This window comes from Barbus barbus (assembly GCF_936440315.1).
Source record: "Barbus barbus genome assembly, chromosome: 28".
In the NCBI taxonomy this organism is placed as follows: domain Eukaryota; kingdom Metazoa; phylum Chordata; class Actinopteri; order Cypriniformes; family Cyprinidae; genus Barbus; species Barbus barbus.
In genome coordinates, this window is record NC_136756.1 from 30,166,652 (window position 1) to 30,194,519 (window position 27,868).

The window sequence follows — 27,868 nt, forward strand, 5'->3', positions numbered from 1 at the left end:
TTCAGTTATCTGGTCTTTAATGTTACAATGTTGCACACAAACATTATCTATACGTTGTTCATGTAGCTGTTTTGAAATGTTGACTCTTTTCAGGAAACATTCAAAAGTAACATTCTCATAATGTTTGCAAAATAATCAAATGGAATGTTCCTTTAACATTTGCATAAAAATATAACATTTAAAAAACTGCATGTTTTGGTTCTTCAAAGAGAAATTTAACGTTTTCGTAACAGAACGGTCATAGAACATATTTTTGTGACCTGCGATAAAATGATAATAAATTACTATAAGATCTGCATAAACAAAACAATCTTTCTCTCAGAAAACATGTTATAAATATGGTACTTTGCTAATTAATGAGTGCATATTTCAATGTACTTATACTGAATGATCTCCAAATACATAAGACATGGTACTGACACAGTACTAAAATATATGTCAGTAAATAGCATGACTTTATCAGGGTACATCAGCAAACACGTGCTATTTTCTGTGTGTTTGGCGCAGTTATGGTTACCATGGTAACGATCATTAAAACCAGCTCACACTGGAAAATACAAGCATTAAGCCAAAGTATTTACTATATATATAAAACATGTAATTAAAACATGACTTACCTCAACTCCTATTTATTTTCCATAAAAAGACAAAAATGTATGAGGAACGTGTAATGCGCTCATCCGTCCTGCAGAGGGAGCGCGACTCACAAACACGCCGCTGTTTCCGGCGGAAGTGCCGCAGACTGACAGTTACACAACAGACGCGCTAAAAACAAACAGATGAAACATCATTATGAGTATGATTAATTAACGCAGATGGCTTCAAAATCAGAGCAGCTGCTGATTGTGGTTTCTATTCTCGAAGGTAAGTTAACAGAGAGAGTTTATTTATGGCTCATGCAATAGAATCGAAGCGAATGCGGTATTATATTAATTATTAATGATTTTATGTTATATTAATCACCTGTGCTTGACATGTTTATTAGTTATATGTAAACATGCGTTTCTGGACAGATCTGTTACTAATAATAGAGTTCCAGAAAGTACCGTAGTAACAGAATCTTTGGCTGTATCGTTACTATAGTAATAAGTAAGTAGTGAAGTATGGTTACCATGGTAATACTGTGGTATTCTGGAGTATCACAGCACATGAGTATGATAATCATCTGATACTGTACCATAGTATCACTGTAGTAATCATTCAAAGAAGGCAAACTAACTAAATAAAAACATTTTAAGGATCCTTTGACTTTACTGTAACTTCTTACTGTGTTTGTGTATATATATAAATATTGTGTTTATAGACTGGAGTAATGATGCTGAAAATACAGCTGCAGATCACAGAAATAAATGACAGTTTAACACATATTCACACAGAAAACAGCTGTTTTAAATTATAATAATATTTCACAATATTACAGCATTTTTGATCAAATAAAAGCAGCCTTGGTGAGCAGAAGAGAGTATTTAGTATATTTTTCTCATTGTAATCGCTGTTTGTTTATATTTCTAGCACTTTTGCAGTATATATTCCTCTGAAGCAGCGTGACTGATCTGTGTTGTCCTTCATCAGGCCGTCGGTTTCCCAGGAGTCCACGGCACACGCTGGTAGTCGAGGCTCGCTTTGACGGAGAGACTTTGGCCACAGATCCCGTAGAACACAAAGAACAGCCGCAGTTCTGCACTGAACTGGCCTGGGAGCTCGACCGCAAGACACTGCACCAGCACCGGTGAGTCCTGCTCGTCTGATCCAGCTCAACATCAGCGCTTCACTCTCACTCAGTGTCTTCTGCTCTTCCCACAGACTCCAGAGGACACCCATCAAGCTCCAGTGTTACGCCGTCGACTCCGGCACGTCTGCGAGAGAGTGTGTGGGATATATCATCCTTGATCTGAGATCCGTGCAAGAGCTCAAACAGGTCAGGATGCTCTTCTACACTAGCGCTCAAAGATTCGGAATAATGATGAAGTCTCTTCTGCTCACCAAAGCTGCGTTTATTTGATCACAAATGCTGTAAAATTCTGAAATATTTTTATAATTTAAAAATAAGTGTGTGAATATGTGATAAAGTGTAATTTATTTCTGTGATCTGCAGCTGTATTTCCAGCATCATTACTCCAGTCTTCAGTGTCACATGATCTTCAGAAATCATAATAATATACTGATTTATGATCAACAAACATTCTATGAAATTCTTCTATGTGTTCTTCAGGCTCCTAAATGGCATTCTCTGCTCAGTAGTAAGTACACCAAACTGAAACCTGCTCTTCTGATCAGCATGATCTTAGAGAACGACACCAAACCAACAGCTGAGCAGTTCAAAGCAAAGAAAGCCCCTCTGAGACCAGGTACCTGACGCTCCGCTCTTTCTTACACTGATGCACACATCTGATGTTTGTGCTTTCTTTTGCTCTTGTATTTGTGTTGTTGTTCCTTCTCCATTCCTCCTCCTGTCCTCTGCTTCTGTTGATGGGCTTCAAAGCTTCATGTTCTGCATGTTTATTTTTCCACTCAGGTCAGTGCTGGTTCAGTTGCGTCTCGTAACGCACTGTTGTTGAAATCAACATGAAATAACAAAAATAATGCTGCATTTATTCCAAAAAAAAAATGATTGTTTTTGAAAATTTTCACCAAAATGAAAAAATATTCTCCACCACAAAATCAATCTAACAGCTGAAATAAAATAATATAAATATTAGATGAACAAAAATAATGAAAATGACATGCTGGAATGGGATCGTTTCAGAGGTATTTGTAATTAATTAACTAACATTTATTTATTTATTTTCTCTCTCTCTTGAAATGTTTTTTTGTGAATTAATGTATGTTGATATGCTAAATTGGGCTCTAGTAGTTTCTGACGATGTTTATTTATTTCTCTCTCTTGAAATAGTTTTGTGGATTAACGTTTTTTTATTGATATGTAATACATAGTTTTTGTGAAAAGTTGAAAAATGTATTGGTTAAAAAAAAAACTAACTGGAAATAAAACAATAACTGAACTAGAAATAAATTTAAACCTAAATAGTAATTTTTTTTATAAAAATAATAATAATAAAATGGACAAAAGCATAAATAAAATGACTAAAAATTTATCTAAAATAAAAATGAAAAGTAAAATTATTAAAATAAAAGGTAATTGAAAATAAAAATTAAACCATATATAAATACATTTAGTAATTTAGTCATTCAGGCGCTTTTATCCAAATAAATATATACTAATGCAACACTGGTTTGCTATTGGTTAATGTTAATTGGTTATCTAGCAGTAAAATATCTATGCAGTCATTGTTTTAGGCTGTGTTTGTTACGGATGTCAATAGTTACACAGTAATTTAATGCTGGTTAATGTGATGAAGGTTAAACGGGTCATGAGTGTCGTTGTTGTTGACTCTAATGATCGTTTTGTTAATGAAGTCACTGTAAACTCTGTAGGTTCTCCAGCGCTGGTTCCTCTGGACTCTGCTAAACTCAGAGCGGTTCTGAACGAGGAAGAAGGTTTTCATCAGATCGGACCTGAAGATGTGTGCGCCGACATGTTTGTGCTGTCAGTAACGGTTGCGTTTGCTACTAAACTGGAGCAGGTGAAGAGAACTTCTGTCGTATATCAGTCTCATCCGCATGTATTTAAAGGGGTAGTTCACCCAAAAATGAAAAATCTGTCATTAATTACTCACCCTCATGTCGTTCCAAACCCATAAGACCTTCGTTCATCTTCAGAACACAAATTAAGATATTATTGATGGAATCCGAGAGCTCTCTGACCCTCTCATAGACAGCAAGGATCCTAACACCATCAAGGCTCAGAAACATAGCAAGGACATCGTTAAAATAATCCATGTGACATCAGCGGCTCAACCGTAACTTTACAAAGCTACGAGAATACTTTTTGTGCTCAAAGAAAACAAAAATAATGACTTTATTCAACAATTCGTCTCCTCCGCGTTAGGGCTGGGCGGTATATCAAGTGTATACGAGATATCGATATATTCTTTATAAGCGATACATTATAAGGCAATACCGTTTATATCAATATAGAGTAGTTTGATACGAGCGCATCTGAAAAAATATAGCGGAGAACACAGACTCAGCCGCTGTGGAGAAAGTGCATGATCCAATTAGTTCTAAACATATGACAAGCTTTATATTAAGGGCTTGTAAGATATAGTATATTTAATAGTTTGGTATAGATTAAAGCGGCTCTGACAGAAAGGCTGTGTGTGCTGCTGACAGAGACTCTACTTTAGCTCTATAACGTGTTTGAGATGTGCTGTTTTCCTTAATGCATAACTTATATTTTACTTATATTCTCCATCTGTAAATGTTAGAAAGTCATGGAAATATTTCCATTTTGCTGTCAGGAGCACATTAGCCTCCTCCTTCGCTAATCGTGCGTGTCAAACAGACAGAGCGCAATCAAATAGGAGCGCAATAATTCTTACTAAAATATAAATTTCACTGAAATATTTGTAGTTGGACAATGTGACATGTAGAATTTTAAACCTACAAGCAAGTGTATTTTTATGATAGCACTAACTGTAAAGTGACTGTAATGGGGTAATCAAAATAGCCTAATACAAGTCTGCTTTTATTCTAATTTCCATTTTTAGATTAGTGAATTTAACTAATGCTTTAAAAAGCATTATTTTTGTTTTTAGATTGTAATGTTACAATGTTAGAATGAAATGTGATTTTGACCCCTTTTGCATATAATATATAGGCTTACATTGTTACATTCACTTTTTTAAATTTTCATAGGCTTTAATATGTATTGTTTCGTTGGACAACATTAGGCGATATGTAAAATATATATATTTAATACAGATTAAAAAAATAAAAATCCAGATACAAAACCGAAAATACCGTGTTATATACCGTATATCGCAAATCGGCCAAAAACTACAGAGATAAGAATTTTTGCCCATATCGCCCAGCCCTACTCCGCGTCTCCCTATAGCGTCATTTTGGAGAGAATCACATACGTAAACAATCACTTACGCTTCGATCTGAACGTACATACGTTGCATACAATATTTACGTATGGGATACTCTCCAAAATGGCGCTATAGGGAGACGCGGAGGAGACAAATTGTTGAAAAAAGTCATTTTTTATGTTTGTTTATTTTCTTTGTACACACAGTATTCTCGTAGCTTTGTAAAATTACGGTTGAGCCGCTGATGTCACATGGATTATTTTAACGATGTCCTTGCTATGTTTCTGAGCCTTGATGGTGTTAGGATCCTTGCTGTCTATGAGAGGGTCAGAGAGCTCGGATTTCATCAAAAATATCTTAATTTGTGTTCTGAAGAGGAACGAAGGTCTTACAGGTTTGGAACGACATGAGGGTGAGTAATTAATGACAGAATTTAAATTTTTGGGTGAAGTAATCGTTTAATGTACATAATGAATAAACGACATGTTCTCCTGATCTTCAGTTGATCTCCAGCTCGACTAAGCTGTCCAGCGAGGGCGCAGAGTTCTTCTTCTATTACACTCTATTGGGGAATGATGTCACCAGCGAACCTTTCCAGAACCTCCTCAGTCCAAACTTTGAGCCTGAGCGAGCGTCCATCCGCATCCGCAGCAGTGAGCGAGTCCTGCGGCTCTTCCTCGGCCAGCAGCCCTTCCTGCAGGTCAGCACAGATCTCTGATAGACCTGGATCACATTTGGACTGATTTTATTTTTTTTTTTTCTTGGAAGCACTAAAATTTTTAAATCTAATTAAGTACATTATGTGCCGATTAGGTAATGTAATTAATCAAAAATTATTCGCACATCAATTTTGGCTGAGAAATGACCCCCCAAAAAATCATTTAAAGTCATTATTGTGTTAAATGAGAAAAGCATTGAATAGACATTACAAAAAAATAGCTTTGGAAAGAAATATTTTAATTCTACATTGCTTAAATAATGACAATAAAGTGGTATTAATATTTTTTTAATTGAATTTTTAAATATGAAATGATTTTAAAACATGAAATGATACACTAAATATGAAAGTGCCAGTACATGGCGGCAAGTCTTAATAAGTGAGTCACTGAATCTTTCATTCAACTGATTTTTTCAAATGGCTGATTCACCTTGAAACGAACCAAATGACTGTCTTTATGAGTCACTGAATCATTGACTCAATTGATTCATTCAAAAACAGTGATTCAGTAACAAATCACCGCTGTGTGTTGTTGTCTAGTCTTCATGCTCTATGTTGACTATGGTTTCAATAATAATAAACAAACATTTGCATTAATCAACGTGGGCATGGACAAATATCGATGCTTTGAGTATTACAAACTTGAAAAGTATTTAAGGTACATTTAGAACAAATAAAAATGTGCGATTGTTGCGATTAATCATGAATTAACTCGTGACAATCATGCGATTAATCGCGATTAAATATTTGAATCGATGGACAGCCCTAATTTTAACATTATTTTTTCCATAATTATTCACACCTAATGATCATGATAATGATCACACCTGATGATGTAATAGTGATGATGTTTTATGTGTTTTGCTCACAGATCCATCTCTGCTGTGGAAACCAGTCTCTCGGCAGCACTGATGTCAGTCTGGCTGGGTTAATAAAGAGCAGCGCAGATCTCACTAAACATCCCGTCACTATAGAGGGCGCTTTCATCCTGCAGCCGCCCAACCGAGTGAAGCCCAGCCGGGAGTCTGTCCCTCCAGACCTGCAGCCGACCGTGGGCATATCTGTGACCCTGAGAGCCGAAGATATCAACAATCAGGTCTGATCATATGGGGCGTATCAAAAAACTGATACTTCAATTAGGGATGGGCGATATGGGCTTAAAAATATATCACGGTATTTATTGCGATAACAATATCAGTGACGATAATTCAGGGAATCCTGTTTCTTTAGAGAAAAGTATTATCTTTCCTGTTTTTACCCAAAATAGGGTTTTGTGAGCATTACTGAGTTCACATGTAATGTAATGACTGTTTAATTCATACTCCACATATGCATCGCATCGCAGAAGAAGGGATTAGAAATCCCTAATATGGACAAAGGTATCCAGTTATCTCTGAATAAAACACAGATGGAGGTGTATCATTCTGTAATATGAAACCAGTTAGTTAGGGTTGTATTGTAAGTTTGGAGAAAAAGTATGTCAATAAATGAAAGAAAGAGCTCCTCATTTAGTGATAAACTCTGCACGGTCGCACACAGAAATATGTCAACAACTAAACTTTATCGTTATTATCGCAGGACGACTAATTCTTATCGTGGGGAGAATTTTTACCGGTATATTGCAAACAATAAGATATCGCCCATCCCTACTTTAAATAAACTTTAACTGAAATAAAATATTAAAAAATCTTTTATTTCTAAGTTTAATTGCCAAGGCAACATTTCTTATTTTCATTTAGTTTAACTTGATGTAGTAAAATAACTAAAACATAAAATTTATAAAACTAAAACAAACAAAAAAAACTATAGGCATATCAAAAATGCCAAAACACAACATTTTAGCTAGAAATAAAATTAAATCCTCATAAAAAAATTTAAATGAATTAAAATACTAGCTGTGATAGTATCTCAGTGATACTGAAATAGATCATGTTTGAGGCTTTGTGCTCGTTTATCATAATTTTACATGGACATTTTCTTGCACTTTCAAAATAAAATGTTTAAATGTAAAACGAGTCATTATAAAGTAGGATTTTTCTTAATCTTATAAGAATTTGATGTACAATATGTTTTGTTATTAGTTAGTTTTTATTAATATTTTGAATTAGTTTTATTTTTATATCTTCTGTTGTCATTTTTAGCCACAGTTTGAAAATTATTTATATATATATATATATATATATATATATGTAGTTTTTATTAATTTTTCTTTTAGTACATAATTGTTAACCACATCAATCTTAATAACTACTATTAATTTTGTATTCAATCATTTATAAGTGATATATAATTGTCCATGGAGGCTGGAAGTGAAAAACTCCTTATATTTAGGTGTGCAGGTTCTCTTTTACAGATAAAATGAGCCAAAAAACACATTTAACTCAGACTAAGTCAAAAATGATTAACTGCCCATGAGAAGGATGAAATACTAATGCAAGACTAGACTTTGCAAAGTTAAGGCCTGACCATTGGACACCGAAATGCTGCTTGGGTCAGCAGGGTCAGAGAAAACAGGAGAAGAAGAAAAGAGACATGTTAACTGCAAAAGAATTAGGCGAAGAATTAGGTGTGAAACCATCAGGAACCATTTAGTCTCCAGCGTCAACATTTTCCAGAACTGCAACTTCCTGGAGTCTCCAGAATTACAAGGTGTCAGTTTCTCAGAGACTTAGGGGTAAAAATCCTAAAAAAAAACCTTCACTTAAGAAGAATCACAAGCTGAAGTGTTGTGAAATACATGAAGACTCATTTTTATAGACTTTAAATAAAAATGAGAAATGTTGGTTTGGAAACTAGCTGAAAGTTATTTTTATTTTTTTTATTAAATATTTTATTTAATTTCAGTTAAAGTTTATTAAATTTCAATTAACAAAAATGTTTGTTTTATTTAATAATTAGATTACTCTATGAAATCAAAAGTTCCTCCCCAGACCAAGCATAGTATTTATGAACTCCAAAAAAATCTTATAAATGTCAAAACTATAATCTCGTTAACCGATATTTGTCAATACACCAGTTTTCAGCAGCTTGGCAGGGACCTCTTTAGTCATTTCGTATGTGAAAACTTTGGTCAATCATTGATTTTTATTTATTTTTTTAGAGCAAGAAAGCTTTAATAACATCATAAGTGTATTTGATATGGGACAAGTGTTTAGATATGGTGCCTTTAATAATATTATCCTTAATTTTTTTTTATTGCTTTATTACATTTCTTTATATCTGTTCTAATGAGTTCTAGACTCAGGATGTTTTTGTCTATATAGTTTGTTATTGGCCTTTTACCAGGCATATTTTTGTAAACAGCTAGACATACCCATTGAAAATGGACCTAAAACCCCAGTGAAGAAAGGCCCCGTTCCAGCCGCCCGTCATGAACGTCCCTCAGAGGAGCCCAGAGCCCTGATGACCCTGTCTCCGGCCAGGAGATCACTAGACCAGCCTCTCCGGTCTCCAGACGCTTCTCCTGAACACCAGCACTCTGAGAGCGAGGCTGAGAGTCTGTGCAGTGACGACAGACAGGCTCCTCCCACAGCACACGACAGACAGGCTCCTCCCACAGCACACGACAGACAGGCTCCTCCCACAGCACACGAGAGACAGGCTCCTCCCACAGCACACGACAGACAGGCTCCTCCCACAGCACACGAGAGACAGGCTCCTCCCACAGCACACGGCAAGTGTTCAATCACATGTAGAATCAGTGGATTAATGATATTTATTTCCATTGTCCTGTAGAAATCAGCAGGAGCCCATTTAGTTTGTCAGAATGATTTAAACTGGGGTTCTTTTCAAATTTTAAAATGATTATTGATCAAATTTAAGTAAAAAAAAAAAGTCTTAAATATAAAAATAATATTATTATTAAGCTTCAAAAGGCTATTATTTCATTAAATAAATGTAAATTCTGCACGTTCTACAGTTCACGATCAGTGAATATCACACATTAATGCCAAGCGATTGCTTATGATCTATTGTTGCTGAATTATGACAGTGTTTACATTATTGTAATATATTGTAGATGGTTGTAAGAGTGAAAAATTAAAGCTTTTTGAGTATGCAGCTGTAAGTAACAAAGCATAGACATTTCAAAATAAGAGTCCCTGTGTTATTTGGGCTTGTTTATAATTAAAAGTCTGGCATTATGCATAACATTTGTTGGTATATATCGGTCTTTTGATCTGGCATTTAATTCAACAAACTCTTGTAGCTTCTATCTTTTCCACCTGGCACAGGAACGAAAGAAATCCCGTTGACATCACTGGTTCGCGTCTCACCCTATTATTATGGCCCATATTACCAAAACAACACATAAGTTTATATGATTTATTAAAGAAGAATATAGGAAACATAAAGAGCATTAGCAAGGCCAAAATAACAAATAAAATAACTGAATAAAATAAAAATATAAATGACCTAATTACAAAGAAAAGAAAAATACGAATGAACTTCCCTAACTCCCTAAACAAAAACACATCGAAAGATCAGATCAAAGTAAATAGCAGACCTCTCCTACGCTTTAATGAATTTTCATAGGATAAACAGAATAAATCACGAATCGAAACAGCCACAACCTATAACCACGAAGCCGTTGGTGATCTGTTGACGGAGGTGGAATCCGGAGCTCTTCACGCCACGACAGCCAATGCTAAAGTGAGCTCTCCAGGTGTTGGTAGCGCCACCCTTTTATAGTCACCCGCTTCAGGCTCCACCAGTCACGTTCCTTAATGAAGAGCCAATCCCTGCACACATACACACTCACATACACAAAGCAGAACATACGAAAACAACGATGCCAAGGATCGTAACACAAACTCAGAACTCAGTTTTAGTGTGTATATATATATATAATTGCTATAGTGCTGTAAGTGCAGTAGCTGAATTCACAGATTTGTATTTGTGTGTTTTTTGATACGTGTGTGAATAACTGTGTTTTGTTCTTTCAGACGCACATGTTGTCCCAGATGTGGCTAAAGCTGAAGCTGCAGACTCGTCCATCTCTGTTTCTGCTCCAAAGATCTCCATCCCTGTGTCCGCACATCACTACTGCTTCTCCCTGGACCTGCGCAGCGTCCGAGACCTCAGGACCAGCTTCCCCATCAACTGTGTCCTCAGGTACCTCACGACACGCCGCCTGAGCTTTATCATGTTCCTCCTTTAACATGTCCTGCTCGAGTCATAACACGCTTTCCTCCGGCCGCAGATATGCTTACCAGTTCTTCGGCAGCGCGGCTCCCATCATGACCAGTCCAGCGGTGGAGGTGAAGAGGAGCACAGAGGTGTTTCTGCCGCAGTCGTACTGCGCCTTTGATTTCGCTGCTTTACCCAATCAGCTTCAGGACACTTTCCTCAGGTGAGATCAGACCTTTAACCCTAGAAATCCCACTGGATCATACAGCGGGTAAAATAAGTATTGAACATTTTTCTCAGTAAATATATTTCTAAAGATGCTGTTGATGAAATTTTCACCAATGTCGATAACAACCCAAGTAATCCATACATACAAAGAAAACAAAGCAAATAGAAATAAAGTTCTTATGAAAGTTGATAAAGATGTTAAATTTCTTGAAGTCTTTAACAACCTAGAATAAATGAATAGAAATGATGATTCTGTCTGAGCTATGTGTTTTAAAACGAGCACGCACTAGTGTAAACTGAAAACTATTTGAGCTTTATTAAAATTATTTGTACTGATTTATTGTGTTGGCTATATTTTGTTTCTTTGTGCAGTGGCTCAGGAGATGAGTCTTTGAGTCTGTATACATGTCAACAAGCTGAAAAAAATAAATCCAAAGTTTTTTGAGATCATGTAATCTTGTTAAAACTGTTTTCATAAAATTGGTATCGAAAAAAAAAAAGTATCGTTCAGGAATCGGTATCGAACTCAAGGTATCGATATAGAATATTTTTTAATGATACCCAGCCCTAGGTCTGATTTTGTTGTTACTCTTACTGGACTGAAGCAGCTCAGCTTTACTTGATTCTCCATCAATCATTTTCTAGAAAAATCAGTGCGTCTCAAATCTGATCATCAGGATCTTTGGAGGAGCGTTTGTTTCCAGAAGCTTTACTTTCTCTGTTCCTCAGCGGAGGAATGATCTTCATCTCACATCTTCTGAGGAGCGTTTATTTCTTCATCTCTCAATCAGCATTGCATCATGTGTTTGGATCATTTCAGTCTCATCTTCCTAAGACATATTACTGGAGATATAGAGTGACCACTGATATTTAGATCAGTATCTGCTGTACTGTTATAAAGATCTCATTGATTTACATTACAAGCAGCAGAATTTAATCTTATAAATATCTGCAGTAAATTAATTTTATGAATAAAATTTAGCAGTTTTTTCCTCCGCATTCTCGCTATATCAGGACCATAAAAGCCTGATGCATCAGATGATACTCAACAAAATACACTTTAAAAAATATTTTGTCTAAAGTTTCAATAAACTGTTTTTTTATTTTTAATTAGATTTTTTTTCTGACTGTGATTTTATATGTCAGGCTTTACAGGGTTAATCTCAGTCTGGAAATGCACTGAAATGGAAATGAGCTTGGTGTTTAAATGTGACGTCTTGAGTTTGATTGTGAGTTGTTGTTGTTGTTGTTGTGGTGTGTGTTCAGGGTTCCTCTGGTGGTGGAGATGTGGCACAGAGAGCCGAGCTCTGGAGATGTTCTGCTGGGTTCTGTCAGCATTCATCTGTCTCGTCTCCTCAGCTCCGAGAAAACACGCTTCCTCGATCCGTCCGGCCAGCAGCACTGGAGACAGAGCTGTTCCGAGAGGACTCCCATCATCAAAGCAGACGGGTTCGTGCAGATTTACCAATGAAAGGCTTATCACAGCGTGAAGCGTACAGGACTGTATTTAGTTGTTGGATCATATTCTGTTCAATCCTAGCAGGACACTGTACCTGCAGCGCATAGAACTCACCTCTAGATGGTGACCTTAAAACACAATGCTGAAACATGTTCATTATTAATATTATTGTTGAACAGTATCATGGCAATGACACTATGACCCTGGAGCACAAATCCAGTCATAAGAGTCAATTCCTTGAAATTGAGATTTATATATCATATAAAAGCTGAATAATCTTTCCATTGTAGCTATTGCTACAAATATACCTGTGCTACTGATGACTGCTTTTGTGCTCCAAAGACACACATATGTTTGCATTAGAACATTAGGATCAGATGCAAAAAGAAATAGAATAGAGAATAGATCAAATACAAATAAATTAATAGAAAAAAGAAAATGAAAGGGCTAGGGCTTTTTTTGTTAGTCATATTTTTCTATTATGGCAAAAAGGTTTATTGCATTGTTATTTTTCATTATTTTCAGTGCTTTTGTATAAGAATGAAACTCATTGTGAAATACACACAACCCAGGTTTCACTTTCAAATACTTGGATTTATGTATATTTGATTTTCAAAGAATAAGGATGTTATTAACCAAACAATGTTTTTAGAGAAGAGATTCCAAGGTGAGGAAACTTCAGGTAAAATCAGTCATGAATATCAAGCCATAAGGCCACATGCATACAATGGCAAAATAAATTAATATAAAATAAATGTCCCTTTAAGATTTATCTTAAAGAGACAGTTCACCCAAAAAATAAACATTCCGTCCTCTCTTTTTTTTTTGCACAAAAGAAGATATTTTGTAGAATGTTGGGAACTAAACAACATTAAACCTCATTTACTTTCATTCTATGCACAAAAACACCAAGACATTCCTCAAAATATCTGTTTTTGTGTTCATAGAAAGAAACATTTTAAAAACGTGTGAGTAAATGGTTGCAGAATGATGATTTCTGGGTTAAGGATCTTTTTTTCATCTGTCTATTTATGTCACAGCAAGCACATTTTTATGATACATGACAACAATTGTTTTTAATGGAACCTTCTTTCTGCCATGGAATAAAAAAAAATAGAAAGTCATTTCAACTTTCTCAACTCTCTCATTTTCTCACATTATTTTTCTTTTCTTTTTTTCCAATTCTGAGAAAAAAAAAGTCATAATTGTGAGATAAAAACTTTGAGACATAGTCACAATTAGCTTTTTTATTCTGTGGCAGAAAAAAAAGAATCGTGAGATAAAAAGATTACAGTTATAATTACCATTATTATGCTTTTATCCCGTGGCAGTAATAAGCTTCTATAGCTGTTAGTTTGATGGTTGAACTGAATTGTGTGTCTGTAGGTCGGAGAAGTTGGCTGAGCTCTGTTATGTGAGCGTTCTTGAAGATCTGGGGTTTGTGAAAGCTCAAGACATCCTTGTCTCTGATTCGTCACAGGTGAGGCTCCGACTCTTGCTCTGTATCTGAATGCTAATGTGGCTTGGACAGCAGAATTATGGGTAATGTTTGTTGATCAGGGGCCGGCGGCGGCTCTGGCTCCTCCTCCTCAGGGCCCCGGGGAGGCGGAGACTGTCACTCGACCTCGAGAGACCCTGGAGTACAAGGCAGCGCTGGAGCTGGAGATGTGGAAGGAGATGCAGGAGGATCTGTTCGATAATCAGGTGCGGCTCAGGTCTTCAGTCACAGCGCTCACATCTCAGATCACATGTATCATGGAAAACAGAGTTTAGTTTTTCATTGTCGTGGTGCTATGAAGAAACTCTAATGTTCACAATGCAAAGCTTCTCGCTCAAATACAGCATAAGATAAAACAGCTCAAATAAATAATTTACAAAGCACTGCAGTGTTGACATCAGAACAATGAGCTCATACACTGTAAAATCATACAGTAAAAACACTACGGTAAACTAACCTGTTAGTTAATTAACCGCAAGCTTCTTTAATCAATATGGTGGAAAACTGTAATCGATGTAATTTGTGACCCTGGAGCACAAAACCAGTCATAAGGTGCAATTGCATCATCTGAAAGCTGAATAAATAATCTCTCCATTGATGTATGGTTTGTTATGATAGGACAATATTTGTCTGAGATACAACTATTTGAAAATCTGGAATCTGAGGGAGCAAAAAAATCTAAATATTGAGAAAATCTCCTTTAAAGTTGTTCAAATGAAGTTCTTAGCAATGCATATTACTAATCAAAAATGAAGTTTATATATATTTACGGTAGGAAATTTACTAAATATCTTCATGGAACATGATCTTAATATCCTAATGATTTTTGTCATAAAAGAGAAATGTATAATTTTGATCCATACAATGTATTGTTGTCTATTGCTACAGATATACCTGTGTTACTCATGACTGCTTTTGTGCTGCAGGGACATATTTATAGTAAAAAGCCTTAAATTGACTTTTGACTCTCAGTACATTAAAGTTTTGTTGTTAAATGAATATTTATTGCATTATTTTAATCTCATGCAGGTTATAATGGTGTTTTGTGTTTGTGTCTATGACACTTTGTATTTACCATCTGTGTTTTTAAGGGGTTTGTCAGTATATTATAAAGGTAAAAAGAGATTTTAGTCAATTGGTATATTAACTTTATAGTTTAGTCTGCTACCATTTTTTTTATGCTTTGGCAATTTATACAGCTTTTTGAAACAGTAAAATTGCAGATTTTTTTTTTTTTATTATTAATTTATTTATTACACTGCAAGATTAGCTGCCTTTATTCAGTATTCAGCAAGTCGTTTCATATACAAAGTTACTCATTTTACATGCAGAGAGTTTAACCAATCATAACAGAGGTGGTGAACTTCTGGGAAGTTACCAATAAGATGCAACGGATGTGTGCTAGAAGTTGGTTGTTTTGAAATGTTTCTCATGTGTTGTGTTTGTTTTGTGCTCAGCTGAAGCAGAAGGAGTGGAGTCACATGCAGGCGCTGGCGGAGGAGTGGAGGAAGAGAGATCACCAGCGGGAGGCGCTCATCAAGAAGAAGGTCAGACGCACAGCACTGCTTCAGAAACAGGGTTGCCAGATTGGATGGACGATTTCCAGCCCGAAAGCTCACAAAAACCCACCCACTCCAACAAAACAAACGCCCGAAACTTTAACTGTCAAAATATTGTGATAGAATATGTCAATCAAGGTTGATAAGAGCCAATTTTAACTCCTTAAAACAAAATAGTGACGACAAAATAATATAAATAAGATAAATTTCCCATGGATCAAATCAGGGCAAATACATTAAAGAGAATTACCACATGTGACCCTGCAGCACAAAAGCAGTCATGAGTAGCACAGGTATATCTGTAGCAATAGCCAACAATACATTGTATGGATCAAAATTATACATTTCTCTTTTATGACAAAAATCATTAGGATATTAAGATCATGTTCCATGAAGATATTTAGTAAATTTCCTACAGTAAATATATCAAAACTTCATTTCTGATTAGTAATATGCATTGCTAAGAACTTCATTTGAACAACTTTAAAGGAGATTTTCTCAATATTTAGATTTTTTTGCTCCCTCAGATTCCAGATTTTCAAATAGTTGTATCTCAGACAAATATTGTCCTATCATAACAAACCATACATCAATGGAAAGATTATTTATTCAGATTGATCATTATGACTGGTTTTGTGGTCCAGGGTCACATATGATCTTTCCATGACAGTGTGTTATCTATCCTTACCCCTAAGTGCTCATATGCTTCTACCTGTCTGATTGTTATGTTTTTGTCATTGTTTTTTCAGGAGATGGAGTATAATCTCCTGGAGGAGCAGCTGCAGAAGACTCTGTCTGACCTGGAGAAGAGAGAGAAAGCTCTCGCTCACGCTGAGACGGAGGTGAGACCGAATCCTCCGAATGATCTTCACAGAGCGTGTCGTCTGATTGTGTTTCTGACACGCTCGTCTGGTTTAGACGCAGAGGCTGCAGCGAGAGATGCGCGCCGAGCACGAGTTCAGCATGCGGGAGCTGCAGGACGGAAGCAGGCGTCAGCGCGAGGACTGCGCTCACCAGGTGGAGATGGAGAGGTCAAAGGTCAGGCAGCTCGAGGATCTACTGGCTCAGCAGCGACAGCAGGTAAACACAGCAGACGCCGAGCTGTTACTGTCATCTCTGGCCCTTTAAAGGCATGAGCTGGGAGGGGTCTGGTGACCCTGGGGTCACGGGGTCATGAGGTCACCCCCGGCTGATGTCAATACTCACTAATCCACTCGTTCTTAAGAGAGGAGTAAAGAGGTTTAGCAGTAATCCAGTGAGATCATGAGGTTCTGGTGGAGTCAATGAGCGCTGAGTAATGTTTGTGTTTCTGGCCAAAATGACACAATATGGTCTTAAACTCTGCTCGATTAATTGAATACGATTGTCACGCACATCCTATCACTTCTAGATTCAAGAGCTTTATTGTCATATGTACTAGTGCAATGAAATTCTTACTTTGGTTACACCTTTTGAGAGTGACAGAGTAGAAAGGGAACAAACATAACTTAAAAGGACAATACAAAATATGTTAAAAAATATAGAATATACAGTAAAGTATAATACATATTAGTGCTGTCAAACGATTAATGGCATCCAAAATAAATGTTTTTGTTTACATAATATATGTTTGTGTTCTGTGTATATTTATCATGTACATATAAATACACACACATACAGTATATATTTTGAAAATATCTCCATGTGTATATTTATATTCATATAATTGATATTATATATATAAATATGTTAAATGTATAAACGTAACATATTTTTCTTAAATATATACATGCGTATGTATTTATATGTAACACTATATTACTGTGTTTTGTTAATAACAAATGTGGGGAGAGGAGAAATATTCCAAAACTTTCTGAAAATACAATATGAGCATTAACTGTTCAATTACTAGACATGTAACTAGACCCCACAATTAATAGCAAAAGCTTTCCTGTCGCTCAAACAGTAGAGCATGGCGCTAGCAACGCCAAGATCGTGGGTTGGATTCCCAGGGAAAGCAAGAGCTGATAAAATGTAAAAAAAAAAAAAAAAACTGTAACTTGAATGCAATGTAAGTCGCTTTGGGTAAAGGAGTCAGCTAAATGCGTAAATGTAAAATGTGTACCTTGGATATTATACAATTTGCATACATATATCAAATTTTTGGAAAAATATTTTTTTTTTCACGATGTTTCCAACTCTGACTTTGCACCAATTCTGTAGAATGGCCCTATATACAGTGTCCTCCACTAATATTGGCACCCTTGGTAAATATGAGCAAAGGTGGCTGTGAAAATAAATCTGCATTGTTTATCCTTTTGATCTTTCATTAAAAAAATTCACAAAACCTATCATTGAAGTAAAACAATTGAAAGTGGGGAGAAAATCTCATTGTGAAATAATTGCTTTCTCTAGTTCATATTGGCCACAATTATTGCGACGTCTTTTTCCCAGGGTAACAGCTCAGAGTTTTCTCCTATAATGCCTGAAGAGTTTGGAGAACACCTGATAAGAGATCAGAGACCATTCCTTCATCCAGAGTCTCTCCAGATCCTTCAGATTCACAGCTCCATGTTAGTACTACTTCTCTTCAGCTCAGCCCACTCATTTTCTGTAGGGTTCAGGTCCGAGGACAGGGACAGCCATGGCAAAAGATTAATTTTGTGTTCAGTGACCCATTTTTGTGTTGATTTTGATGTTTGTTTTGTATTGTTTTCCTGGTGGAAGATCCAAACACGGCCCATTATAAGATTTCTAACAGAGGCAGTCAGGTTTTGATTCTTTATCTGTTGGTAATCCATGATGCCATGTGTCTAAACAAGATGTCCAGGACCTCCAGCAGAAAAACAGGCCACAACATTATAGATCCAGCAGTATATTTAACCGTGGACATGGGGTACTTTTTATGTCTGTTTGTACTAAACTCATCTGGTGGGTTTGCTGCCAAAAATCTTTTTTTTTTTTTTTAGTTTGATCTGACCATAGAAGCCAGTCCCATTTGAAGTTCCAGTCGTGTCTGATAACTGAATATGCTGGGGTTTGTTTTTGGATGAGCTAGGAGAATTTTCCTTGAAACCCTCCCAAACAACATGTGCTGATGTAGGTGCTGTTTGAACCTGAGACTCAGCTATTTTCTGCAATTCTCCAGCTGTGGTGCTCGGAGAGTCTTTAGCCACTCAAACTCTCCTCCTCACCGTGCATTAGGATGATATAGACACATGTCCTCTTCCAGGCAGATTCAGAACGTCTTTAGTTGATTGGAAATTCTTAATTATTGCCCTGATGGTTGAAATGGGGATTTTCAATGCTTTAACTCTTTTCTTACAGCCACTTTCTATTTTGTGAAGCTCAATAATTTTGTTCTGCACATCAGAACTATATTCTTAGGTTTTACTCCTTGTGATGGATGATTAAGTGAACAGGAAGTCATGGCTGGACAATTTCATGCTCATAGTCACCCTGGTGTGCTAAAATAAGTAAATATGAATACACTTCAGAGATATTTTACTCATAAGAATTTCTAGGGGTGCCAATAATTGTGGCCAACATTCATTGGAGAAAAATATTTCATCATGAGATTTCCCCCCCACTTTCTATTGTTACTTCAATGATAGGTTAGAATTTTGTTGAATGAAAGATCAAAAGGATAAACAATGCAGATTTATTTTCACAGCCACCTTTGCTCATATTTTCAAGGGTGCCAATATTCGTGGAGGGCACTGTATATCTATAAAAATGCAGTGACGAGAAAAAAGTCAGAATTGCGAGAAAAATAATCTGAATTATTTTAGGTTAAAAAGTCACAGTTACTTTCATTTTTTATTCAGTGGCTCAAACGTGTTTTATTTAAAGTAAATAAAAGGAAGTGAACTTTTGCTGCAAGACTCCTGAAGTCTCTGAAATTACTTTTATTTTGTAACTGTTTAGCATTTTTTTTTTTTTTTAAATAACTTGCCCTTTATCCAGTTTGACTAAATAGACTGTGAATTCACAAAACACTTGATGAAAAAAAAAATCATCTGAATCTGAAACAAGTATTTTCATACAGAAGACAAAGAACAGTTACCATTTCGCATTTTATAAAATGTCAGGCGTAATAACGTACAAGCATTTACCATATAACAGTTTGGCACTAGCTGCTCATGTGAATAAAAGTGTATACTTCATATGCATCCCAACATCCGACGTCTGTAATAATATTAGATCTGGGTGGCAACAGGTTTTTGTGGTTTTTATGATTTTTAATTCGTCCTTTCACACATTAAGGCCAAAACAGTTTTAAATCGGAGCATAACGTCTTCAATTCATAAAGTCGTGGCATTAAATGTTGCATGCAATGAATATCTTTTTCAGTATTTTAATCTTATTTTCCAGTGCAAATATCTAAACCCCCTTAAATTAAGAGACATTTTCTGGAGATGCAAAACGAAGATATGAAGTCTTGTTTCTGAGAAATTAATCAGAGTTTATTATTAAAACAAAAACCAAAATCTGTCAGTGGGGCATGAAAACTTGTTTCTCTTTGAATTAAGTAGATTTTTCTGAGCCCGCGGACAGATATTTGTTCTTGTTTTAACTGGCTTCATTTTAGATAAATTTCTCAAAAAACAAGACTTTTTTTATGATGTGTAATTTTGCTTCTCTTCACTTAAGAATCTTTAGACATTTGCGCTGGAAAACAAGATCAAAAAACAGATGCACTTTTTGTGTAATGTACAGTAAAATAATTTACTGATTCTATTTGTGAGCAGAGATATTCAGGCCTTAAGCTAATTTTAATTAATTAAAAAGTAACAGAGACAGGTTGAAGCATTAGAAGCATTTACTTGGTCTTAAAAAGATCTTACAGTCTTGTGTAAATTAAGTCCTATATGTGACTCTGGACCACAAAACCAGTCATAAGGGTCAATTTTTTTAATCTGAATCTGAATAAATAATCTTTCCATTGATGTATGGTTTGTTATGATAGGACAATATTTGTCTGAGATACAACTATTTGAAAATCTGGAATCTGAGGGAGCAAAAAAATCTAAATATTGAGAAAATCTCCTTTAAAGTTGTTCAAATGAAGTTCTTAGCAATGCATATTACTAATCAAAAATGAAGTTTTGATGTATTTACGGTAGGAAATTTACTAAATATCTTCACTGAACATGATCTTAATATCCTAATGATTTTTGTCATAAAAGAGAAATGTATAATTTTGATCCATACAATGTATTGTTGGCTATTGCTACAAATATACCTGTGTTACTCATGACTGCTTTTGTGCTGCAGGGACACAAATATGTATATATTTCACAAGATGAGTGTGAACATTTATTGTTGGCATCTTTATGCATTCAGACATCTCGAATATCCCCACAAGTTCTCATAATCGCTGACGCTCTTAATCACCAAACAAAGAGCAGAGTTTTCTGAGATCCTGCATCTGTTTTCTGTTGAATTCGTCTGCAGCTCCTCTGTGAAATAGAGCATCTCCTCGTCTGGAGGGCTTTCTTCAGACAGCCCACCTACTGAAATACTTCAGCCTGCCGACTCATTTTTTCCCAGAAAACATCTGGCCCTGCGCTGCGTTAACAAATCAAGCAAAGTAGGTTTCTGACATGCGAAAAGAGAAGAGGCGGTGATGAGAGCTTTCTGGAGCATATATCGTGTCAGTAACGTGTAAACATACATTCGTCCCGCGTCGGCACTCTCTAACCGGTTTATCCAGGCACAATCCTCCCCGGCTGTCTTCTACTTCTTCTTTTCTGGACGCTCTCTCCTCGTTTGTGAACACCAAACATTGTGTGTCAGGTTTCTCTGGCGTCTGCTTTCTGTCAGACAGAAGCGGCGAATGGAGAGCGCTTGTAAGGTTTTAGTTGGAGCGGACGCTGTCTAACACCCTTGAAGTGTTTCAGCGGTAGCGTCTCGAGCTGATGGATCTCTCACACACACACACACACACACGTGTTAAACACACACTGGAGATGTTACGAACAGCACTGTAAACCACAGCTGTCTGCACTTCTCCGCTTCTTAGACAGCATTCACTGACTCGTCTGCTTATCTCAGTCATCTGATTAGATTCTGATGAATTAACCCTGTAAAGATACTGTATTCTATTGCATACACTACCAGTCAAACGTTTCTGAACAGTAAGATTTTGTGTTTTTCTCTTGTTCACCAGGGCTGCATTTATTTGATCCAAAATACAGCAAAAGCAGTAATGTTGCTTACTATTTGAATTTATTTTAAAATGCAATTTATTCCTGTGATTAATTATAGAAATTAATACTTTTATTTAGCAAGGATGCTTTAAATGAATCAAAATTGATGATTAAAACATTTCTATTTCAGATGAAAGCTGTTCTTCTGAACTTTCTATTCATTAAAGAACCTGAAAAAAATCCTACTCAGCTGTTTTCAACATCGTAATAAAAATAAATATTTCTTGAGTAGTAAATCAGTATATTATTATGATTTCTGAAGATCATGTGACACTGAAGACTGGAGTAATGATGCTGAAAATCTTTTGACTGGTAATGTATGTCGATTTCTAAGACCTGAACACGATCAATTTTTGCTGTTTCACACAATCAAGAAATTCACATTTTTGCTCAATTTAAGTCTTTGAATAAAATTGAGCTATTTTGTGCTTTATATTCTCACTATATCAGACTATATGAGCCATAAAAGCCTGATGGATCAAATGTGATACAAAACAAAAATCACATGCAATTTTTTTTGTTTAAAGGTTTAATAAATTGTTCCATTTCAAATCAAACAGATTTTTCAGACCGTTTTGTTTGTCAGGATTTACTGGGTTTTCATTCTGTGATAATTTCCCATTTGTCTCTTGTTCCATCATCATGTTGACTGAAAGATACAAGACGCTGAGAACAAATACAAGCAGCTGGAGAAGGAGTTCCAGCAGTACCGGGATCAGCAGAACGTCCGGCCCGAGGTCCGTCTGCAGTCAGAGATCAACCTGCTGACCCTCGAGAAGGTCAGAGACCTAAACCACCGTATACAGATTCGTGCCATATTATATGGAGGCTTTGTGACAATCGTTTGTGTTTTTATTATCAGGTGGAACTGGAGCGTAAACTGGAGTCAGCAACTAAATCTAAACTACATTACAAGCAGCAGTGGGGACGAGCGCTGAAGGAGCTGGCCAGATTTAAACAGGTTAACTATCCAGATCACATGATTGTGTTTACTGTGTTCATGAACATTACTAGAGCGTGCTTTACTCTCGTCACAGCTGTGAATGATGAGTGAAAGCTTTCAGATGGTGTAGTTTCAACCTCTCAAACCTGATCAGATTATTTAGTGCATAATTGTGAAAAATTAAATGAATTGGATCAATCTCATAAAAATGTGTCACCAAATCATACACCATAAAATATGTTTTGCATATAGAAAATTAAACCCGTTTTAAGGACGATTAAAAAAGTTTGAATTTTGTTATTGTTTTCAGTATTTAATATTTCTACTAAAATACTTTAAAAAATTAAAATATGTAACTAATATATAATATTTATAAAAAATATAAAATATTTATACAAAGCAAAAAACATTTTTATTCTAAATTAATGTATTGATGCATTTTTTTTTATTTTTTTTTTCAGATTGTCATGACTGTAATGCATCTGGATGTTTTATTTTGAATTTGTTTGTAATTCTCATTCTAAAATAATTGAAATATATATATTAAAATGGAGTAAACTTTAGTATTTAAATGTATCTTTTGCAACATGAACGAGGATGAGATTCTTGTGCATTACAGTCATAAGAATGTGCTTCAGTGTCATGAAAATAATGTTGCAATGTAAAATATCTTAATGGCTCTAAAAATAGTCTGGAGTTTGTGTTCTGGATCCAATCAGGCTGCAGGCTCTCGCATGCGTTCGTGCCGGTCAGAACCAGCTCAAGACTAATGGACCCGTTTACTGCATTAAAGCAGACGTGGATGTGAGTTCTCATGGAAAAAGCCATGCGAGTGAATGTTGAGAAACGGTGAGCTGTCACGAGCTGCGCTGAAACATTGGGCCGCTTCTCCAGTGAACTCTGTACGGGACGAAGGCCGTGTAAACAGAGGCGCCGCATGGAGCTTATCAGCCTGCTAATAACTGTTACAGACACAAACCAGCTGGAGCGGCCACAGACTCGCCTTTCTCTTTACTTTCAAGTGCCAGATATATAAAGAAAACAGCTGATGATGTATGGAGCTCCAAGGCCTCCATAACTTAATATGATATTGAGCTATAAATCAGGGCTGTATTATGTTCAACATTAAACATCTGAATATCAAGTTGGCTTGTTGAAAGATCGATGGATGAATTTAAGTGGATCGGTTTTCACCTAAATAATCTTGTATTCTCATGAGAAACACTAAATATACTGCTGTTCAGAAGATTGGCATCCGTGAGATTTTTAATGTTTTTGAAAGAAGTCTCTTCTGCTCACAAAGACTGCATGCATTTGATAAAAAATGCAGTAAAAATTGTGAAATATTATTATAATTTAAAACAGCTGTTTACTGTGTGAATATGTGTTAAAGTGTAATGTATTTCTGTGATCTGCAGCTGTATTTTCAGCATCATTACTGCAGTCTTCAGTGTCACATGATCTTCAGAAATCATAATAATATACTGATTTACTGATCAACAAATATTTCTGATTATTATTATTATCAATATTTAAAACAGCTGCTTTTGTAACATTATACACTATATCATTTAAAAGCTTGGAGTCTGTATTTTTATTTTTTTATTTTTTGGGGGGGGGGTGAGAGAAATGATAGAAATTAAGACATTTATAATGTTAATTTTTCAGGATTCACAGAGGAACAAAGTTCAAAAGAACAGCATTTATTTGAAATAGAAATCTTTTCTGACAATATAACAAAAGTCTTTACTGTCACTTTTTTATCATTTTAGCACATGGGAATATAAGTATTAATTTCTTTAAAAAAAAAAAAAAAAGAAAGAAAAAATATGACTGACCCCAAACTTTTGAATAGTAGAGTATATTGTTACAAAAGATTTGTATTTTAAATAAATGCTGTTCTGTTTACCTTTTTTCATTAAAGTATCCTGAAAAAAAAGTATCACAGGTTCCAAAAAAAATATTAAGCAACATTATAAAATATTATAAAAACATTATAAAGCAAAATATTAAGATATTTATCCAACATTGATAATAAATCAGTATATTAGAATGATTTCTGAAGATCATGTGGCACTGAAGACTGCAGTAATGATGCTGAAAATACAGCTGCAGATCACAGAAATACATTACAGTTTAACACATTCACATAGAAGAGTTATTTGAAATTGTAATATTTCACTATTTTTACTGTATTTCGATCAAATAAATGCAGCCTTTGTGAGCAAAAGAAACTTCTTTAAAAACAGTAAAAATCTTACTGATTGCAAACTTTAGAGCACTGGTGTACATGCAGGTGACAGAGAGCACGTTTAGACAGATCTTCATTAAAGATGTGATGGATCTGTCAGCTCTGTTTGGGGTTTCTGGGTAAATTTCCTCAGTGAAGCGGTCCAGGTGTCGGCGAATCTCTGCAGAAAACTGCTCTTGAGTTGTGTCTGGCATCCGGGTCATTCGCTGGTCACAAGCAAACGCGTGTCTTCAGCCGTTATTAGAGCTGACGCTCACTACACACTGAACACAACTCTGGGAATGATTCGAGCCGCAGGTAGTGAAGGAAACTCCTCAAATCTTCAGGATAATTGTGTGTGTTTTCCTGCAGTTAATGTTTGGCTGTAAGTCAAGGCCACATCTAAGTGTTTGTTTTTCTTGTGCTTTTGGCTGCGGTGAATGTTTTAGTATGTTGTAATGCTTCAGGAAAACTGCAGATGAAATGAGATTACCACAAACACATCATCAATAACATCAAGCTCGTTTGAGTTTTCACAGACGCTCTATATTGATGTGCGCTGCTGGTAAACTCAGATTTCACCTTTCACATTAAAACGGGAGAATGAGACCAGCGATCGAGGAGACGTCCTGTAAAAATAAGCAGTTATTGTATGAGTTATTCTCTATATGTGTTGCAGGAATGGTTGATGGCTGACGGCCAGCGTGTGTGTGTGTGTGTGTGTGTGTGTGTGTGTGTGTGCGTGCATGTGAGAGAGTGACGATGTACAGACTCAGTGAACACAGTCTGGCCGTAGAGACGGGCCGGCGCAGACAGACCTGGCTCTCTCGTGAGGACAGACTCTGCTCGCACTGCATCCTGGGAGTGACGGAGACGGAGCTGCACTTCCTCACAGAATGCACAAAATATACAGATATCAGAGACCAATACTACCCCAAAATTAATAAAATATTCCCCCAATCTAGCACATATAATCCAACTCAAAAACTCGGTTTCATTCTTGGTGAAGAAGCCAAATGTTGTTATATAGCTGCAAGATTTGTAGCATCTTGTCATCTCCTGAGAGACAGCCAGAGAGAAACAAACAGCCAATAAACAGTCAGTGTGTGTGAGAAAGAGTGAGTGAGTGTGTGTGTGTGTGAGTGCGTGTGCGTGCGTGCGTGTGAGTGAGAGAGAGCATGTACGAGTGTGAAAATAATAGTAAGTGATGCTCATCTGAAAGTGTAAGAATCCAAACAGGTTTTCTGTAAGCTTTAGAGGATAGAAAATATTGTTTGGTCAGTATAAAAACAATAGAAGTCTATGGAAAGTCCCAATTTATGATCACAATTTACAGAAACGTGTGTGTGTGTGTGTGTGTGTGTTTAGCGCGAGCAGGAGAACGCTATGACACGCCTGAAGAAGCAGCAGCAGGAGCTGGAGCACATGAGGTTACGCTACCTGGCCGCTGAAGAGAAGGAGGCTGTCAAGAACGAGAAACATGAGCTCCAGGACATCCGTAACGAGCTCAACAGGTGTGTGACCCAAGCTTGTGTTGCTTTCAGTCATTTATATCAGTTTGTTTGTGTGAAAATGACAAACTAGGGCTGCATGATTTTCCAAAATAAAAACCAGATTGCAGTATAGTGTTGGGTGATATGCTCACTTGTCATATTGTCCTATCGTCAGCCTGAGAGATCGCCGAAACACAATTTGAGATATTCATGTTGTGATTAATTGCTAATGCTTTGATCACTGTATACGGTATTATCACGATATTGAAATGTTATTGCAAAAAAGGGTTGTCATAAAACAGTATAACAGCTTTAATAACTTTTTTCTTATATCAAAACGAAACTGAACATTTAAATACAATAAAGCAATATGCGAAAAAAAAAAAATAAATTAAAACATTTCCCACAGATTAAAGTGCAATTTTTAAATGATTCTAAAGACCAATAGGTAACACTTTACAATAAGATCTCATTAGTTAACCTTAGTCAATGCATTAACATTCACAATGAGCAATAGCAGAAACAAGCTTCCATACAATAGTATTATTTCTTATTTGGTTTAATATTTTAATTTATTATTATTATCTAGTCATATTGATTTATAATCACAAAATACTGGGTCAAATTGTGCATCCCTACAAACGAGCACAGCAAGCTTTTTTAAATCATATATTAAACCATAATTGCAGTTTTTATCAGAAAAATAATTTTCCCCCGAAAGACAAGATAAGCAGACGTTCTGGACTCCTCAGAATGAACATGGTTTCAATTAGGTTTGCATCCCAGAATTACATTTAAAACCTAAAGTAATTAGAATTAACCGTTTTTTTATCATGAGTTCTTTGGAGGGGATTTTGTTCTCAGTGTAGTCTGTAGTATCTGTAGTCAGAACATCATCAAATGTTTCAGTAGTTCTGTGTCTCGTTGGATCTGGTTATATTGTGATATTTTACGGGCTGCTCTGACATCAGCCGTGCTAATAAAGCCTGATTGATTGATTGATTGATTGACGTATTGGCTGTGATCAGACTGAAGCAGCAGGAGGAGAGGCAGAGCGAGTCTGTAAACGAGAGCGCAGATGAACACGTGACGCGTCTGCTGGAGGAGAGAGACACACTGCTGCGCACCGGCGTCTACACACACAGTGACCGGATCATCTCTGAGCTCGACCGACAGATCCAGCAGGCCATGAGCCACAGGAGCACCTGACATCAGTGTCAGATTCATCAGACGAGTCTGACGCCTCACATGATTCACTTCCGTCAGGGTTTGCACACAGTTAGATGTGAGGGATTTCAGCAGGTGGCACTGCTTCTCAATAAATCATTACAGGATTATTAACACTTCAGAGCTTCATAAGCCTTTTATATGTGACTTTATTTATTGTGTCCATGAGGTGTGTGTTTTTTACTAGATTTGTATCTGTCAGTTTAAATAAATATTGTTTTGATCTCTTTTCAAACTCTGCCTCGAGTCAAGTTAAGTCAG

General features: G+C 36.1%; 1 protein-coding gene across 3 annotated transcripts; it reads left to right on the top strand.

Moving 5' to 3' along the window:
• Window positions 1–716: 716 nt before the first annotated feature.
• Window positions 717–27,840, top strand: LOC306847997 (centrosomal protein of 120 kDa-like). 3 transcript variants are annotated; one of them, XM_079382294.1, is made up of 20 exons: window positions 717–864; window positions 1,573–1,729; window positions 1,804–1,918; window positions 2,213–2,348; window positions 3,436–3,584; window positions 5,437–5,634; window positions 6,524–6,748; window positions 8,956–9,325; window positions 10,596–10,764; window positions 10,853–11,002; window positions 12,274–12,456; window positions 13,853–13,946; window positions 14,027–14,170; window positions 15,422–15,511; window positions 16,273–16,365; window positions 16,442–16,603; window positions 22,371–22,493; window positions 22,577–22,675; window positions 26,256–26,401; window positions 27,409–27,840. In XM_079382294.1, exons 1-20 carry the CDS (start codon window positions 816–818, stop codon window positions 27,587–27,589), a joined length of 3,033 nt encoding a protein of 1,010 aa, XP_079238420.1. In that variant the 5' UTR covers window positions 717–815; the 3' UTR covers window positions 27,590–27,840. The 3 variants fall into 3 exon arrangements, with proteins under 3 accessions (XP_079238420.1, XP_079238421.1, XP_079238422.1); XM_079382295.1 differs by having other exon boundaries at window positions 14,060–14,170; XM_079382296.1 differs by having other exon boundaries at window positions 759–864; window positions 1,513–1,729.
• Window positions 27,841–27,868: the final 28 nt, after the last annotated feature.

Excerpts from the sequence above, each read along its gene's own strand:
- LOC306847997 (XM_079382294.1), top strand. The coding sequence starts at position 816 with ATGGCTTCAAAATCAGAGCAGCTGCTGATTGTGGTTTCTATTCTCGAA. Across the intron at positions 10,765-10,852 it reads CCCATCAACTGTGTCCTCAG|ATATGCTTACCAGTTCTTCG; the intron begins GTACCTCACGAC and ends CTCCGGCCGCAG. Across the intron at positions 26,402-27,408 it reads ATCCGTAACGAGCTCAACAG|ACTGAAGCAGCAGGAGGAGA; the intron begins GTGTGTGACCCA and ends GGCTGTGATCAG.